This window comes from Nerophis lumbriciformis, linkage group LG03 (genome assembly GCF_033978685.3).
Source record: "Nerophis lumbriciformis linkage group LG03, RoL_Nlum_v2.1, whole genome shotgun sequence".
In the NCBI taxonomy this organism is placed as follows: Eukaryota; Metazoa; Chordata; class Actinopteri; order Syngnathiformes; family Syngnathidae; genus Nerophis; species Nerophis lumbriciformis.
Genome location: NC_084550.2, coordinates 41,847,990 through 41,862,648, shown reverse-complemented (window position 1 = coordinate 41,862,648; position 14,659 = coordinate 41,847,990). Strand labels below are relative to the sequence as shown.

General features: G+C 42.5%; 1 protein-coding gene across 1 annotated transcript in view; it reads right to left on the bottom strand.

Moving 5' to 3' along the window:
- Nucleotides 1-14,659, bottom strand: part of kif5ab (kinesin family member 5A, b) — a 459,246-nt gene that overhangs the window by 252,054 nt on the left and 192,533 nt on the right. The window contains exon 11 of the mRNA XM_061937764.2: nucleotides 13,625-13,773. Within this exon, the coding sequence (XP_061793748.2) occupies nucleotides 13,625-13,773 (149 nt within the window). The remainder of the gene's footprint in view (nucleotides 1-13,624; nucleotides 13,774-14,659) is intronic.

Sequence of the window (14,659 nt, the reverse complement as noted above, 5' to 3'; positions counted from 1 at the left end):
GTGGTCTGACGAGTCCACATTTCAAATTGTTTTTGGAAACTGTGGACGTTGTGTCCTCCGGACCAAAGAGGAAAAGAACCATCCGGATTGTTATAGGCGCAAAGTTGAAAAGCCAGCATCTGTGATGGTATGGGGGTGTATTAGTGCCCAAGACATGGGCAACTTACACATCTGTGAAGGCACCATTAGTGCTGAAAGGTACATACAGGTTTTGGAGCAACATATGTTGCCATCCAAGAAACGTTACCATGGACGCCCCTGCTTATTTCAGCAAGACAATGCCAAGCCACGTGTTACATCAACGTGGCTTCATAGTAAAAGAGTGCGGGTACTAGACTGGCCTGCCTGTAGTCCAGACCTGTCTCCCATTGAAAATGTGTGGCGCATTATGAAGCCTAAAATACCACAACGGAGACCCCCGGACTGTTGAACAACTTAAGCTGTACATCAAGCAAGAATGAGAAAGAATTCCACTTGAGAAGCTTAAAAAATGTGTTTCCTCAGTTCCCAAACGTTTACTGAGTGTTGTTAAAAGGAAAGGCCATGTAACACAGTGGTGAACATGCCCTTTCCCAACTACTTTGGCACGTGTTGCAGCCATGAAATTCTAAGTTAATTATTATTTGCAAAAAAAAAAAAAGTTTACGAGTTTGAACATCAAATATCTTGTCTTTGTAGTGCATTCAATTGAATATGGGTTGAAAAGGATTTGCAAATCATTGTATTCCGTTTATATTTACATCTAACACAATTTCCCAACTCGTATGGAAACGGGATTTGTAAGTTACTGTGGGTTTTGGAAAGCGCATTGAGGTGTGTGAGAAATTTTAAGTCAATCCAACTTGTGGGGTCAAAGTGTGGTGTATTTGTCATAAAAATAATAGCGCAGGTAACACAGTCAAGGCGCATGTTTTGACATATTTTCACTCTTGTGCACAGCACTTCAGGTGTACGTAAATTAGCTTACAAAATCAAATACTGTACAGATGTTTTTAAATAGCCATGAACTGGAAGATGCACTTTTTAATCAAGATACAGAAATTAATTAAATTATTTTATGGAATAATAAATGAACACCACACTAGAAATGCAAATGATGCATGTGTTCAAGAATGGATGATGGACTTAAACATTTTAGATGAAAGAGACATATCATGGAATGATATTTGGAAAAATGGCAATAAGCCCTTTGGAAGCATTAAAGATAAGCTGACTCAATTTAAGATCTTGAATAGATTGTATTTTACATCTTCTCAGCTGTTTAAAATCGGTGTAGTAGATAGCAAGTTATGTATGAAGTGTCGGGCAGCCGAGGCAACACTTGTTCATTTATTGTGGGAATGTCAGAGAATAAAAGAGTTATGGTTGAAAACAACAAAAGAAGCAATCGCATTCCTTAATATAAACATTCCAATGACACTACAAACTTGTATTCTTGGGGATCTCCATCAATTTAGTAATGTTTCATCAAAGAGTAAAAATGCTTTTCTTTCAATATGCATGATAACAAAAAAGGTGATATTAAAAAAATGGATAGATGTTGATAGTCCAACACATACTGACTGGCAGAGGTGTGGACTCAAGTCACATGACTTGGACTCGAGTCAGACCCGAGTCATGAATTTGATGACTTTAGACTCGACTTGACAAAATGTAAAGAGACTTGCAACTCGACTTAGACTTTAACATCAATGACTTGTGACTTCACTTGGACTTGAGCCTTTTGACTTGACATGACTTGCCACTTTCCCCAAAAGCCAAAGCTTAAAAAGGTATTTGGGAGCGCTCCGTATTTTTCATTTTCTTCGTCTGTCTATCAGCGTGTTGTTCCTGTCAGCGTGTTGTTCCTGTCAGCGTGTGTGCTCTCAGTACAACAGCCAATCAAATTAGATCCACGTTGTTTTCATCACGCAGCATTCATCCAATCAAATTGCAGAAGAACCAATGAACAAGAGTTGTCCAACAACGTGCCAGTGATAAACAATTATGCCAAAGTTGGTTTCGTTCGGGTATAAAAACTACGACTTGGTCAACAAAAAACGAATTTCCGTATGCAAATCACGCAGTTCGAACATTACAGACGGAGACGCAACAACTTCCAACTTCGTTTGACATTTGAAGTTGCACAAAGAAGGGTAAGTTTTGAATGTAAGATAACGTTTATTGGCTAAATAACGTGACTTTTATTTTCTGTGTAGTTAAATCAGTGAGGCTATAAACTCACTGCTAACGTTATAAACATAGACATCTTATAAGTAGACGCAGCATGGAGCGCTACTGCCTACTGGCGCAGACGAGGCGCGGGGCCGCCATCTTGGAGTGGTGATCCGCTCCATTCAGTGCAATTCATTTGGCAGGAACAATGAACTGTCAGCGCATTTAATTCATTTTACCTCACTGAATACCACTGATTTTCACGCGCTTTTTTGTCATACGTGTAGCTATGATAACAGACACATGTTTTGGCGTGTTTTATTATTCATAGTTTGCTTAACAGTAATATAATATTCTTATACGCTATAAGTGACCAGACGTCCGAGATCAAAACTGCGAATATAATCCCAGAGAAGGGGAGAAAAAACGGTAAACTATTTTTAAGTTGAAGAAACAATATGATTAGGTTATATATACATGCGTGTATCCTACATAAACAATGTATGAATACATTAGATATCTATATATCTTAGGGACCTATAGACTGTATCTCTGTTGCTTCAGCAGCAGAGAGTTTATTCTGTCTTGACACTTTGTATTGATATTTTGTATTACATTCTTCCCTTAAATGATAATGTTTGCAGTGATTGTTTTATATGTATTATTTTATGTAAGTTGCTTTGGATAAAAGCGTCTGCCAAATACTTAAACAGATATAAAGACCTGAAAGTCCTCATATCAGCTAAAACCACCAATCTGTTCCACTGGATTCAGAATAAAACCAAATTCTGTTTTACCCAACAATGTTAGTATTTGAATATTGTTACTTGAAGACTTATTCCTGGTTACAATTATACTGTTAAGAAAGTATTGTCTTATACTTTGCCTAAAATGAGAATGCATCATAATCAGTGGCGGCTGGTGAATTTTGTTTTAGGTGGGGCTGTAAGTTTGTAAAGCAAACCCCTGTAGGGGGGTGATCCTCCCCCAGAAGATTTCTTTGTGATTTTCACATAAAAATATTGAAGATCTTTGATCCTTCTCAACTCTGTGCTAATATTATTTTCAGAAAATACAACCAATAGTACGTTAATGTTAAATCTTACTTGTGAAAAGTAATCCCCCGATTCCTATTTTCAACAGTCCGCTCATTTGAGCAGGAAAACGCTGAACGCCATCTTTGTTTTCTACCTGTCAACTGTCAGTTTAGGTTGCTCGCCAGCTCCTCATCAGCACTTCAAGATGGCGGCCAAATTGCTCACGTCACAGCAACCAATGCTGCGTCTACTTAAGATATCTATGGTTATAACGTCATTGCAAACACGGCAATCTGTTGCGTCCACTGCAGTTTGCTACCTTATTCATACTTTTTGTCAAGTGATTTTTTTTTGAAGCAGGGTTGCATGAGGTACATATACATAACGTTACGTTAGTCAATGTATCACACACAGTAACGTAACGTTAGTCAATGTATCACACACAGTAACATTACGTTAGTCAATGTATCACACACAGTAACGTAACGTTAGTCAATGTATCACACACAGTAACATTACGTCAGTCAATGTATCACACACAGTAACATTACGTTAGTCAATGTATCACACACAGTAATGTAACGTTAGACGGTGGTCAGCAGCACCGCGTATTTTAGCCACCTACAAAAAGACAAACATAGTCAAATAAAGGTCAGTTAAAATGTATACTATATTAAGAATATGTGTACATATTGCATAGGACCCTGACATCTAAAAAGTACAACTCTGTTCATTGTTACGTTCATATATTTGTTATGTTTTTCATGTGTACGCACACATCAACACACATACAGTATGAGATGAGATCAATGAGATAACGTAAGAACAGGACAGAAACTGCTGTGGAACTAGTTACAATGCAATATGCCATGGAAATACAATGTTAACACTTTTGTGCAAATAAGTACAGTTGCACTTGTTTTTTTCAAATGTGTTTATTCTGTAAAGGAATGAGTTACATGTTTAAAATGACTGGTTAATAGTGCTATTTTGAAGTGCAATGTCAGCACTATCTTTTTCCCTGCAATTTCAAATGCACTTGTTTTAATAAATAAATACAGCGTTTTAAAAGCATACACAATCTGTGTAAATATATTAGTCTGTGGTTAAACGACTTGAAAGGACTCGAAACTCAAAATGCAGGACTTGGGACTTGACTTGAGACTTTCCAGTCTTGACTTTGGACTTGACTCGGACTTGCCCTGTCTTGACTCGGGACTTGACTCGAGACTTGAGGGCAAAGACTTGAGACTTACTTGTGACTTGCAAAGCAATGACTTGGTCCCACCTCTGCTGACTGGTACACACAAGCTATGGAGATGATATCAGTAGAAAAAACTGCATTTAGTTTAGATAATAATGAGTCATATATTGGAATATGGGATCCATTATTTAAATTTGTTTTAACTAAATTAACCAAAAATATGACTTATTATATCGTTGTGGAAAATATTGGACACAATGTGTTGTCAAGTTTATGAGATGCGATGCAAGTGTACGCCACTGTGACCCTATTGTTCATTTTTTTATTTTTTTATTAATGTCTGTAATGATAATGTCAATGAGGGATTTTTAATCACTGCTATGTTGAAATTGTTACTAATATTGATACTGTTGTTGATAATATTCATTTTTGTTTCACTACTTTTAGATTGTTCTGTGTCATGTTTGTGTGTCCTCTCAATTACTCTGTTTATTGCTATTCTGAATGTTGCTGGGTCGGGTTCGGTTTTGGAATTGGATTGCATTATTATGGTATTGTTGTGTATTGTTTTGTTTGATTGATTAATAAATTCTTTAAAAAAATAAAAATAAATTAAAAAAAATACTGTACAGTATTTCCACCGATTCTGTTCAAGTTCATCCCAAAGTTGTAGAATTAGACTTCCTTTTATTGTCATTCAAATTTGAATTTTACAGTACAGATAAAAATGAAATTTGTGGCATTATCTCGTTGTAGTGCAGGATAAAAGAGCAATAAGGTGCAAATATAAATAAATAGATTACTGTACAGATAAATATATTGCACTTTTGCATATGGATCCACGTTTATGGATGTAAGTTATATTGTCTTTATATTCCAGCCAGTTAATGTTTTTGGGGGGAATTGAGAGGATTATTATGATACGTTCAAGAGTCTTATGGCCTGAGGGAAGAAGCTGTTACAGAACCTGGAGGTTCTGCTACGGAGGCTGTGGAACCTCTTTCTAGAGTCCAGCAGTGAAAACAGTCCTTGGTGGGGGTGGGGAAAGTCTCTGCCAATTTTCTGAGCCCTGGTCAGTCAGCGGCTTTTTGTAATTTCCTGGATAGGAGGAAGTGGAGTCCTGATGATCTTTTCCACCGTCCTCACCACTCTCTGCAGTGACTTCCAGACTGAGGCATTGCAGGCTCCAGTCCAGACAGAGATGCTGTTGTTCAGTAGGCTCTCTAAAGTGCCTCTGTAGAATGGGGGGAGGAAGCTGTGCTCTCTTCATCCGACGCAAAAAGTGCATGTGCTGCTGAGCTCTTTTTACAAGAGCTCCGGTGTGTAGGGACCAGGTCATATTGTCAGTTATATGCACCCCCAGGAACTTGGTGCTGCTTACGATCTCCACTGCTGTGCCGTTGATGAAGAGTGGAGTGTGGCTGGACTGGTGCCTCCTGAAGTCGACGATGATCTCCTTGGTCTTGTCGACGTTCAGGACCAGGTTGTTGGTTCTGCACCAGTCAACCAGATGTTTCACCTCCTCCCTGTAGTCCATGTCGTTGTTGTCACGGATGAGGCCCACGACTGTTGTGTCGTCCGCATACAATGGTTAGTAGTGGACCTGGCGCAGCAGTCATGGGTCATCAACGTGAACAGCAGTGGACTCAGGACGCAGCCCTGGGGGGAGCCGGTGCTCAGGGAGATGGCACTGGAGGTGTTGTTGCCCACTCTCACAGATTGGGCTCTGTCTGTGAGGAAGTCAAGCAGCCAGTTGCATAGGGGGGGTACAGAATCCAAGGGGGGGCCAGTTTGCTCACCAAATCCTGTGGAATGGTGATGTTGAACGCCGAGCTGAAGTCCAGAAACAACATCTGCATGTGTATGTCCTTTCCTTCCAGATGTTCTAAGCTCAGGTGGAGTGCAGAGGAGATGGAGCGGTTAGGGCGATAAGATAAGCAAACTGGTATGGGTCGAATGTGGGGGGAAGTCTGGTGACAATGTCCTCCTTTACCAGCCTCTCAAAGCACTTCATTATGATGGGGGTGAGTGCCACGGGGCGGTAATTATTGAGGGAGGAGATTGTGGGGGTTTTAGGTCTGATGGATTGTAAAGTCAAGTTCAGCCCGTGTTTGGAATGTGCTGCTAGCGGCTTATTATAGGTATTTATTGATGTGTATTACAACTATAAAGGGTAAATGCTGCTAATGAAAAGCCATAACTTATATTGCTCACACAAGCAAGTACATACACACACACACACACACACACACACACACACACACACACACACACACAAGCCCGTACAGTATTCTGAAGATGCATGCACTGTTAATTACACACACATAATCGATATAAAAATCAATGGCAATGTTCAACTCTCTGTGTTAAAGATTATCTGCCATTCAGCATGTTTTAATCAGCACTAGAACTAGAAAGTACAAATTAGTTTTTAGTAAATTGTTTTCCTGTCGTTTATTATCACTGTAATCATGATAATCAAACTAGAGCCAAAATCACATTTCAAGAAAATATATCAGCATCTGTATTGGTATCGGCAATTCCCCCGTTATTTACTTGGTATTAAATGAATACCAAAATGGACCGTATCACCCCACTGAAAACAGTAATTGAGTGTAGGCATAACTTATGGACATATGAGACAAACAACAATCATCCTTTCTAGGGTAAGGTTTTGTGGTGCTGATGTGTTATTCGATTTGCGTGCTTTTTGGTTGAAGATCTGACTTTACTGGTTGCGAGATACACTATATTGCCAAAAGTATTTGGCCACCCATCCAAATGATCAGAATCAGGTGTCTTCATCACTTGGCCCGGCCACAGGTGTATAAAATCAAGCACTTAGGCATGGAGACTGTTTCTACAAACATTTGTGAAAGAATGGGCCGCTCTCAGTGATTTCCAGCGTGGAACTGTCATAGGATGCCACCTGTGCAACAAATCCAGTCGTGAAATGTCCTCGCTCCTAAATATTCCAAAGTCAACTGTCGGCTTTATTATAAGAAAAGTGAAGAGTTTGGGAACAACAGCAACTCAGCTGCCAAGTGGTAGGCCACGTAAACTGACAGAGAGGGGTCAGCGGATGCTGAAGCGCATAGTGCAAAGACTTTCTGCACAGTCAGTCGCTACAGAGCTCCAAACTTCATGTGACGTTCCAATTAGCCCACGTACAGTACGCAGAGAGCTTCATGGAATGGGTTTCCATGGCCGAGCAGCTGCATCTAAGCCATGCATCACCAAGACCAAATGCAAAGCGTGGGATGCAGTGGTGTAAAGCATGGACTCTAGAGCAGTGGAGACGCCTTCTCTGGACTGATGAATCACGCTTTTCCATCTGGCAATCTGATGGACCAGTCTGGGTTTGGAGGTTGCCAGGAGAACGGTACATTTTGGACTGCATTGTGCCGAGTGGGAAATTTGGTGGAGGAGGAATTATGGTGTGGGGTTGTTTTTCAGGAGTTGGGCTTGGCCCCTTAGATCCAGAGAAAGGAACTTTGAATGCTCCAGGAAGCCAAAACATTTTGGAAAATTCCATGCTCCCAACCTTGTGGGAACAGTTTGGAGCGGGCCCCTTCCTCTTCCAACATGACTGTGCACCAGTGCACAAAGCAAGGTCCTTAAAGACAGGAATGACAGACTCTGGTGTGCATGAACTTGACTGGTCTGCACAGAGTCCTGACCTAAACCCAATAGAACACCTTTGGGATGAATTAGAACAGAGACTGAGAGCCAGGCTTTCTCGACAAACATCAACCTCATCAATGCACTTTTGGAAGAATGGTGGAAAATTCCTATAAACACACTCCGCAACCTTTTGGACAGCCGTCCCAGAAGAATTGAAGCTATAATAGCTGCAAAAGTTGGACCGATATCATATTGAGCCCTATGGGTTAGGAATGGAATGGCACTTCAAGTTCATATGTGAGTCAAGGCACGTGGCCAAATACTTTTGGCAGAATCGTGTATGTTTTGGTAAATGGAAGACACTTGTATCGCGCTTTACTACCTTCAAGGTACTCAAAGCGCTTTGACATTATTTCCACATTCACCCATTCACACACACATTCACACACTGATGGCGGGATCTACCATGCAAGGCCCTAACCACCACCCATCGGGAGCAAGGGTGAAGTGTCTTGCTCAAGGACACAACGGACGTGACGAGGTTGGTAGAAGGTGGGGATTGAACCAGGAACCCTCAGGTTGCTGGCACAACCACTCTCCCCAAGTCGATGTTGCCTGAGTGGAACGGAAGCTGTTCGAGAGGACTTATTTTTTTACTGAAAATTCAAATGCGGAAAACTATTGATGATGGCGCTGAGAAAGAAGGTGAAAATGTGGGCGTTTGAGGGAAAACAGGTTGACACGTATAATTAGTAGTCATTTTTGGATAAAACCTGGTAGCCAGTTGATACTTGCACATACAGCACATGCATGTGTTTTCTCACTAAGTACATTGCTAACTACTGTCCTGGCACGCTCATTACAGTGCTCTGCTTGGTTTCTACATGTCAACATAAAACATATTTTGGCCGTTTTTATGAACAAAACCATAGCGAAGTCTTTCCAACTATAAAAAAACAAACGGTGCTGCAAATAAAACCAACATGGCAGCGGTAGTACATCACATTAAGAGACTTCCGTACAATCAGACCATTGCTCTACATTCTATACGTCTATGTCCCTCCCAGAAAGGAAAGCCTTTAATTTCGTAATGGATCATTTTGACAGTGTTGGTGGCGTCCTCCCCACATACTGACCTCCAGCCAGAGCACATTACTCAGCCCAGTACAAAGCAACACCACATGCACGCAGCTTGGTGACACAGTGGACTCGGCAGCCCTTTATTGATTACAACACCTTCGGGCAGACAGCGCCTGGCACTCAATGACAGGTGTCACTTCGGTGTATTGTCATTCAGTATTGATCGCTACAATCTCATCACAAGCGGCGGCTAGCACATTGATTTTCCCAATGGACACACTGTCAGTCACCTCTATTACAGGAATGAGAGAGCAGATAAATAGTCCTAAAAAGCATAGATAAGGAGGAATATTTTGAATCAAGACCATAAAACAACATAAAACAACATCTGGATACCTCATGGTATCCCGGTAACAGTTAAAGATGCAACCTCAGTAGAAGCATTCAAGTCCCATTTTAAAACTAATTTGTATACTCTAGCCTTTAAATAGACCCCCTTTTTAGACCAGTTGATCTGCCGTCTCTTTTCTGCTCTGCCCCCCACTCCTGCATGTTAAAAGTCGGGGGGTGGACCACTCATCTGTGCATCAGTTGAGGATGTCTTTGCGATGCTGACTTGTCTCCACCCAAGACGATCTCCGGCTGGACCCACTATGGACTGGACTTTCACACTATGAACTAGATCCACTCGACATCCATTGCACCGGTCGCCCAGGGGGGTGGGTCCCCACATCTACGGTCCCCTCCAAGGTTTCTCATTGTAATCCCATTGGGCTGAAGTTTTTCTTGACCTGATGTGGGATCTGAGCCGAGGATGTCGTTGTGGCTTGTGCAGCCCTTTGAGACACTCGTGATTTAGGGCTATATAAATTAACGTTGATTGATTGATTGATTGTGACTGTAAAGAACACCTCAATCAATCAATCAATGTTTATTTATATAGCCCTAAATCACAAGTGTCTCAAAGGGCTGCACAAGCCACAACGAAATAAACATTGATTGATTGATTGAGGTGTTCTTTACAGTCACAATCAATCAATCAATTAAAGTTAATTTATACAGCCCTAAATCACGAGTGTCTCAAAGGGCTGCACAAGCCACAACAACATCCTCGGTACAGAGCCCACATAAGGGCAAGGAAAAACTCACCCCAGTGGGACCTGTGTGTCTCCCCCTCCACAAGGGAGAGGGGGGAGCAGAGGAGAAAGAAAAAGAATCGGCAGATCAATTGGTCTAAAAAAGGGGGGTCTATTTAAAGGTTAGAGTATACAAATTAGTTTTTAGATGGGACTTAAATTATTCTACTGAGGTAGCATCTCTATCTGTTACCGGGAGGGCATTCCAGAGTACTGGAGCCCGAATAGAAAACGCTCTATAACCAGCAGACTTTTTTTGGGCTCTGGTAATCACTAATAAGCCAGAGTTCTTTGAACGCAGATTTCTTGCCGGGACATATGGTACAATACAATCGGCAAGATAGGCTGGAGATAGACCATGTAGTATTTTATACGTAAGTAGTGAAACCTTAAAGTCGCATCTTAAGTGCACAGGAAGCCAGTGCAGGTGAGCCAGTATAAGCATAATATGATCAAACTTTCTTGTTCTTGTCAAAAGTCTAGCAGCCGCATTTTGTACCAACTGTAATCTTTTAATGCTAGACAAAAGAAAGAACACCTGTATAGTTTGTGGTCACTTGGATATCCAATCACAGCGTGAGGCCAGCTAGAAGGCCTTACTGAGAACTTGTGATCTGATTGGCTATGGCAACTGTCTATCACCTCTATGTGTCCGTTCACTTACAGTGCACAGACATTGTTGATTCTGAATGCCCCCGGCAGATTTCGTACAGCATGGCAACATAAGCTCGCTGAATTCTGATTGGATACAAACTCTAACCGAAAAACAACAGCACTGGAAGGAGCATAAATGACATGAAGAGAATGTGAATACTTTTAGATATTTAGGGAAAGTATTTGAAAAAATAATTGTATCTTTAATTATGATCATGATTTCTGGTTATGTTAGGCTAGCAGAGAAGGCCTTGCTGGCCCTGACGGCACACCACTGCGGTATAACAATAGAATTAATAACAATCATTTAGAAAATAAAGAAGAGAATGACACCTGTGGAGCTGATCAAGATCCAGGGCCGGGAGGTGGCAGTAATGGGGCAGTACAAGTACCTGGGAGTCCACTTGAACAGCAGACTGAACTGGAAGGACAACAGCAAAGCTGTTGACAAGAAGGGTATGAGCAAACTGTGCAGCAAGCTGTTGGAGATCTTTTTTTCAGTCTGTTGTGGCCACCGCCCTGTACTTTGCAGTGGTTTGTTGGGGGAGCAGCACCAGCAAAAAGGGACTTAAACCGGATTGACAAACTGATCCGGAAAGCCGGCCAAACTATTGTCACGCAGTTGGAGGCGTTTGTGTCAGTGAGGGACAGGAGGACACTGGGCAGTCCTGCCCACACACTCCACCAGACAATTGAGGGACAGCGGAGTTCATACTCCAACAGGTTCCTTCAGCTTCGTTCCCACAGTGTTCGATTCAAGAACTCCTTCATTCCGCACTCCATCCAGCTGTATAATCACTCGCTATACAGCAAAGGAAGATATCTGTCTATTACCTGACCGCTTCTATGTTGGCTACCACTCTTTGTTTATGTTTATTTTCTGCTGGGTCTACTCGGCGACCACAGGTGACGCGCTAGCTGTCCAAAGTCGGGACCCAGGATGGACCACTCATCTGTGCATCAGTTGGGGACGTCTCTGCGCTGCTGACCTGTCTCAACTCAAGATGATCTCCTGCTGGCCCCACAATGGACTGGACTCTCACACTATTATGCTAGATGTATTCTTTCACATAAAAGAAATAAGTGATTTCTAATGTGAACGGGATGCGTCGCTGAAGTGACCCACTGTGCATTGGGTTGTACGTGTTTCACTCCTGGTGCATACTGGATGTGGCATTTTCAAGCAATTTGTTCAAGAAGAAATTGATAAATCTAAGAGATGATTTGACAAAAACAGACTGACGTCAAAACGACAGCAATTGCGTGCATCCGGGCACAGCCGCACACGTCCTTCGTAGCAGTCATGGTGCCTCTTTATACAAGACTCCGACTAAAATAAATGGACCTGGCAAGAAGCACATAACACAGGCGCCCCGATTGGTGCTAGAATGCCTACCCTCAGCCTTATTCCCTTGTGCGTCCAAATATGTGTGTGCCTGATTATCCTGTTTCCACTCTTCATTACTTTCCTTTTTCTGTCTCCCACTTCTTGGAGTGATTCTGACATAGACGATTCTGGCCCTGAACTCATTAAGCTCCACCTGGTTTTAGATTCAGGTTCAGATTACAGTCAAAGCTTGATGTGTCTTGGTTCCCCACATACAGTGTTCTTGTCCCGTGTTTCATTGCCTGACCTCTGATCTTTTTTGGGAACCCAGATGGCGCTCTCCTGAAATGGCATCACACAACCAGTGGTTCCCTCCCACCAAGGGCAGTCTCAATGTCTTCACTGTCCCTCGCGCTCAGACCGTCTCTTGGAAGGTTTTCAACAATTCCTTATAGTCTGGAGTACTTGACATCCCACAGCGCTGTCTCAAAGACTCAGGTGGACCTAGAGTCCTGGCCGGCCCCCGGAATGGTTGCGATTTCTCTGCAATCCCAATCGGTCTATTGGGCTTAAGGGCCCAGCCATCTCTTAGAGCAGCAAAGTCTATCCTTTTTTTGCCTGGCGTCCAGACTTTCTACTAGACTTCCGACTAGACTTACAACTTCGGAGGTAAATGAAATGCACCATTAGTTCTCTGTCTTTCTGTCATGTTTTTGGCTACGTTCACACTGCAGGGTATGATGCTTAACTTGGATAATTTTCGTTGAACAGGATGTTTTATGTTTATGTTTTGGGCAGCACGGTGGAGAGGGGTCCAGTCCATAGTTCACTATGGACTGGATCTCTCACACTATTATGCTAGGTCCCCTCGACGTCCATTGTACCGGTTGCCCAGGGAGGGGGGTCCCCACATCTGCGGTCCCTTCTGAGGTGTCTCATTGTAATCCCATTGGGTTTGAGTTTTTTCTTGCCCTGATGTGGGATCTGAGCCGAGGATGTCGTCGTGGCTTGTGCAGCCCTTTGAGACACTCGTGATTTAGGGCTATTTAAATAATCTGTGAATGTGAGTGTGAATGTTGTCTGTCTATCTGTGTTGGCCCTGCGATGAGGTGGCGACTTGTCCAGAAAATGGATGGATGATTGATTGATTGATTGAACACTGCTGCTGCTAGTAAGTAGGGAAATAATGGTCTTATGGACAGAGCGGCTAACCTGAATTTTTCCCCCGGTATTAATAAAGTATCTATCTACCCATCTAGCTAATTTTTCACCGCTACAGTATGAACTGAGGGCCACACAGGACGCACTTTAATTAAGAAAAAGAAAAAGAAAATTGTGTCGGTAAAGGAAACTCTGTGACAGCCCTGTAAGATAAAGAGTGCAGTGTGATAAGTCTTGTTACAATTACCATTCCTCCAGCAGCCAAGCTCAGCCTCCAGCCTCTGCACGGTCTCCTTCAGCAACCTGTTCTTCTCCTTCTCCTTTTCGTACTTCCTCTTCCACTGCTCGGCCGTCAGCTCAAGGTTCACCGTCACAGTGTTTCGGATGGTCTTTGCCCTGATTTAGGGATGTGTGGAAAAAAGATAGGGGAGAATGGATGGAGAGATGTAGAGTGGAAACAGAGCAGATAAGGAGGGGGGGAAAAGACAATAGAAGCTTGAGCCATTCAGCTTGCGTGGCATTAATTAGTATGCAAATTGGGTTTGTGCCAGCTGTGCTTGGTGGTGCATGCAGGAAGGAGGAGGAAGGCAGAGCGAGAAGTCCAAATGCGGTTTAAATGAGCCATCTAAATATCCGCTCACTAAAGATTACACAGTGAGTGTGGATGCGAACACAGCCACTAAATGTATTTGCTCATTTTAAAATAGGCGACCTGTTCAGAGCACTCAGCTTTGATGCCACCCTTCAAAGGAAGAACCCCCCCTCTTATTAACCAGCTGAACCATCACTACACTTAAATTGGCCACGAAAAAAAAACCTCATTAAACACGGTGACATCAAAAGTTAAGGGAAAAGAATGAAGACAAGGTGTAAATCCTCCAAACCCTACGAATTAACACTAGGAAACGCCATCGCCCAGGACAAGAGTCAGTAATCAGAACAACGGCAGATATCTAAGGCCATGTCTACACTAAGTCGTTTAACCCCTTAAACTAATGATTATTTAGCCGAAGCCCCGTTTCAGCCACACTAAACCCCTCCTCGAACAAATATTTACACGGCTAAGTGCGCCATGTATTTCTTGAATCTCCGGCACTTAGCTTTGTATGGACTCATTGATCGTTTACAAATCGAGTACGGAGAGGAAGTGACGCCAGAAAGACCGCGCCCCACACAAGAAGTGACGTCAGAAAGACCGCGCCACAGCCAGATTCATAATAAAGCGGTTTCGTAACTCGGAGCTAACCCCTGGAAATATGGAGGCGAGTCATCCAGACATGTC